The sequence below is a fragment of the Antrostomus carolinensis genome, unplaced genomic scaffold (assembly GCF_000700745.2).
Source record: "Antrostomus carolinensis isolate BGI_N321 unplaced genomic scaffold, ASM70074v2 scaffold26783, whole genome shotgun sequence".
NCBI lineage: Eukaryota > Metazoa > Chordata > Aves > Caprimulgiformes > Caprimulgidae > Antrostomus > Antrostomus carolinensis.
Window position 1 is genome coordinate 2,082 of NW_010307674.1, and position 1,861 is coordinate 3,942.

Sequence of the window (1,861 nt, forward strand, 5' to 3'; positions counted from 1 at the left end):
GGTGTAGACATAGTGCTGAGGGACATGGGTTAGTCGGGGACTTGTCAGTGTTGGGTTCATGGTTGGACTCGATGAGCTTAAAGGGCTTTTCCAGTCCAGGCCAGTCTGGGATTCTGTGGTTTTTGGGGATGCAGGGGGTGTTGGGCAGTGGTGATGAGAAGATCGTCACTAGGCGAGGGGATGCAAGGTGGTTCCATGCTGGTGAGGTGTTCACAGCATCCTTCATCCCCTCTCCAGGAGCCATTGCATCCTTCGCCGCCGGCTACATGAAGATCCGCTGGACGCTGTGGTCAGAGCTGGTGATCGGGCTGGTGACGGCTTTCCAGGCGGGGTTGCTCCTGCTCATGAACACCACCAGCAACATCTGGTTGTGCTACGCCGCCTATGTCCTCTTCCGTGGCTCCTACCAGTTCCTGGTGCCCATTGCCATGTGCGTGGTACCCCTGGGGTCCTGCTCCCACCCTGGCAACTGGGCTGGCACTGGGGGCTTACCAGTCTCCCCCACTTTCCCAGTTTCCAGATCGCTACCTCCCTCTCCAAAGAGCTCTGCGCGCTGGTCTTTGGGATCAACACCTTCTTCGCCACCGTGCTGAAGACCATCATCACCATCATCGTGGCCGACAAGAGGGGCTTGGGCTTGTCCGTTCATCCCCAGGTAGGGATGGGGGCGGGGCGGGGGGTACACCCAGGATGGCAGTTGTCCCCTCATGGGGTGGGCTGAAGGTGGGGGCTGCCATCATCACTCTCTCCTCACCTCTTTTCCAGTTTTATGTCTATTTTGGTTACTTCACGCTGCTGTCGGTGATCTACCTGCTGGCAGCCGTTGGCGTGGGCATCCAGCACAGCCGCCGTGAGGTGCCAACAGAGCTGGCCCTGGCCAAGGAGCTGTGCCAACTCCCCACCGAGGTGCCGGTGCAGGAGAAGAACCCAGAAGCAGACACCGTGCGAGCCTGAGGGCCACCACCATGACCACCACCATGACCACCACTATGACCACCACGGCTGGGTCTCAGCTGCATAAACGAACACCACCATCACCACGTGCTTTGTCTCCCATCCCACCGGTGGTCCTCGGCACCTTGAGGATGTACATACCCCGTGGGACCCATTTTCTGCTCCATGGGGACAAGGGGCTGTGCCACCCCAATGCCACAAACACAACCAGAGCAGGGGCAGGATGCAGTGACAGGGATGGGGTCCGGGTGGTCTCCTGGCCACCAACTCCATCATCATCATCATCGTGCGGAGCCGGGCTACAAGAGGATAACGTTTCTTTATTCAGTGCCTTTAGAAAATGGTTTATAGGACACAACCAACAACAACAACAAATAATATAAAGATCCACAGGCTTTAAATTGCATTAATTACACAAAATACAGTAGACGGGAAGAAATGGAGAGCGTGTGACTCGCACAGCTTCTCTGGTAATTATTTCCAGATGATAATTAAAAGCTAATTACACATTTCTCTCTTTTTTTTTCCTTTTTTTTTTTTCTTTCTTTTTCTTTTGTTTTTTGATTATTTTTTTTTTTAGCACCTTGGAGCTTTGCCCACAGCCCATGGGAACCAGCTTTGCTGCGCCTCGGTCCTTGGAGCGCAGCGAAGGTGGGACAGGGAAGGGGGGGACACACACACACACACACACACATGATGGTGGTGCCTCGTCCTGGGTACCACGTGTGCTCGACACACACACGCTTGTAAACACGCCAAGGACATGCCTGGCCCCACCTCGGGGCCAACCCATCGCTCCCGTCCCCACCCTGGCCTGGCTGTGGGGTGGTGGGGCATGGTAGGGGGGTCCCAAGGGTGTGCGGAGGGGATGAGGGGGGCCAGAGCTACCCAAGGTTCTTGAGCTGCT

General features: G+C 55.9%; 1 protein-coding gene across 1 annotated transcript in view; it reads left to right on the top strand.

Annotated features, from left to right (window-relative positions):
- The window catches only part of SLC19A1 (solute carrier family 19 member 1), a 2,316-nt gene extending 1,362 nt beyond the window's left edge, over nt 1-954 (top strand). The window contains 3 exon segments of the mRNA XM_010165521.2: nt 238-430; nt 514-655; nt 766-954. Coding sequence (XP_010163823.2) covers nt 238-430; nt 514-655; nt 766-954 — 524 coding nt within the window.
- The last annotated feature ends 907 nt before the right edge of the window (nt 955-1,861 follow it).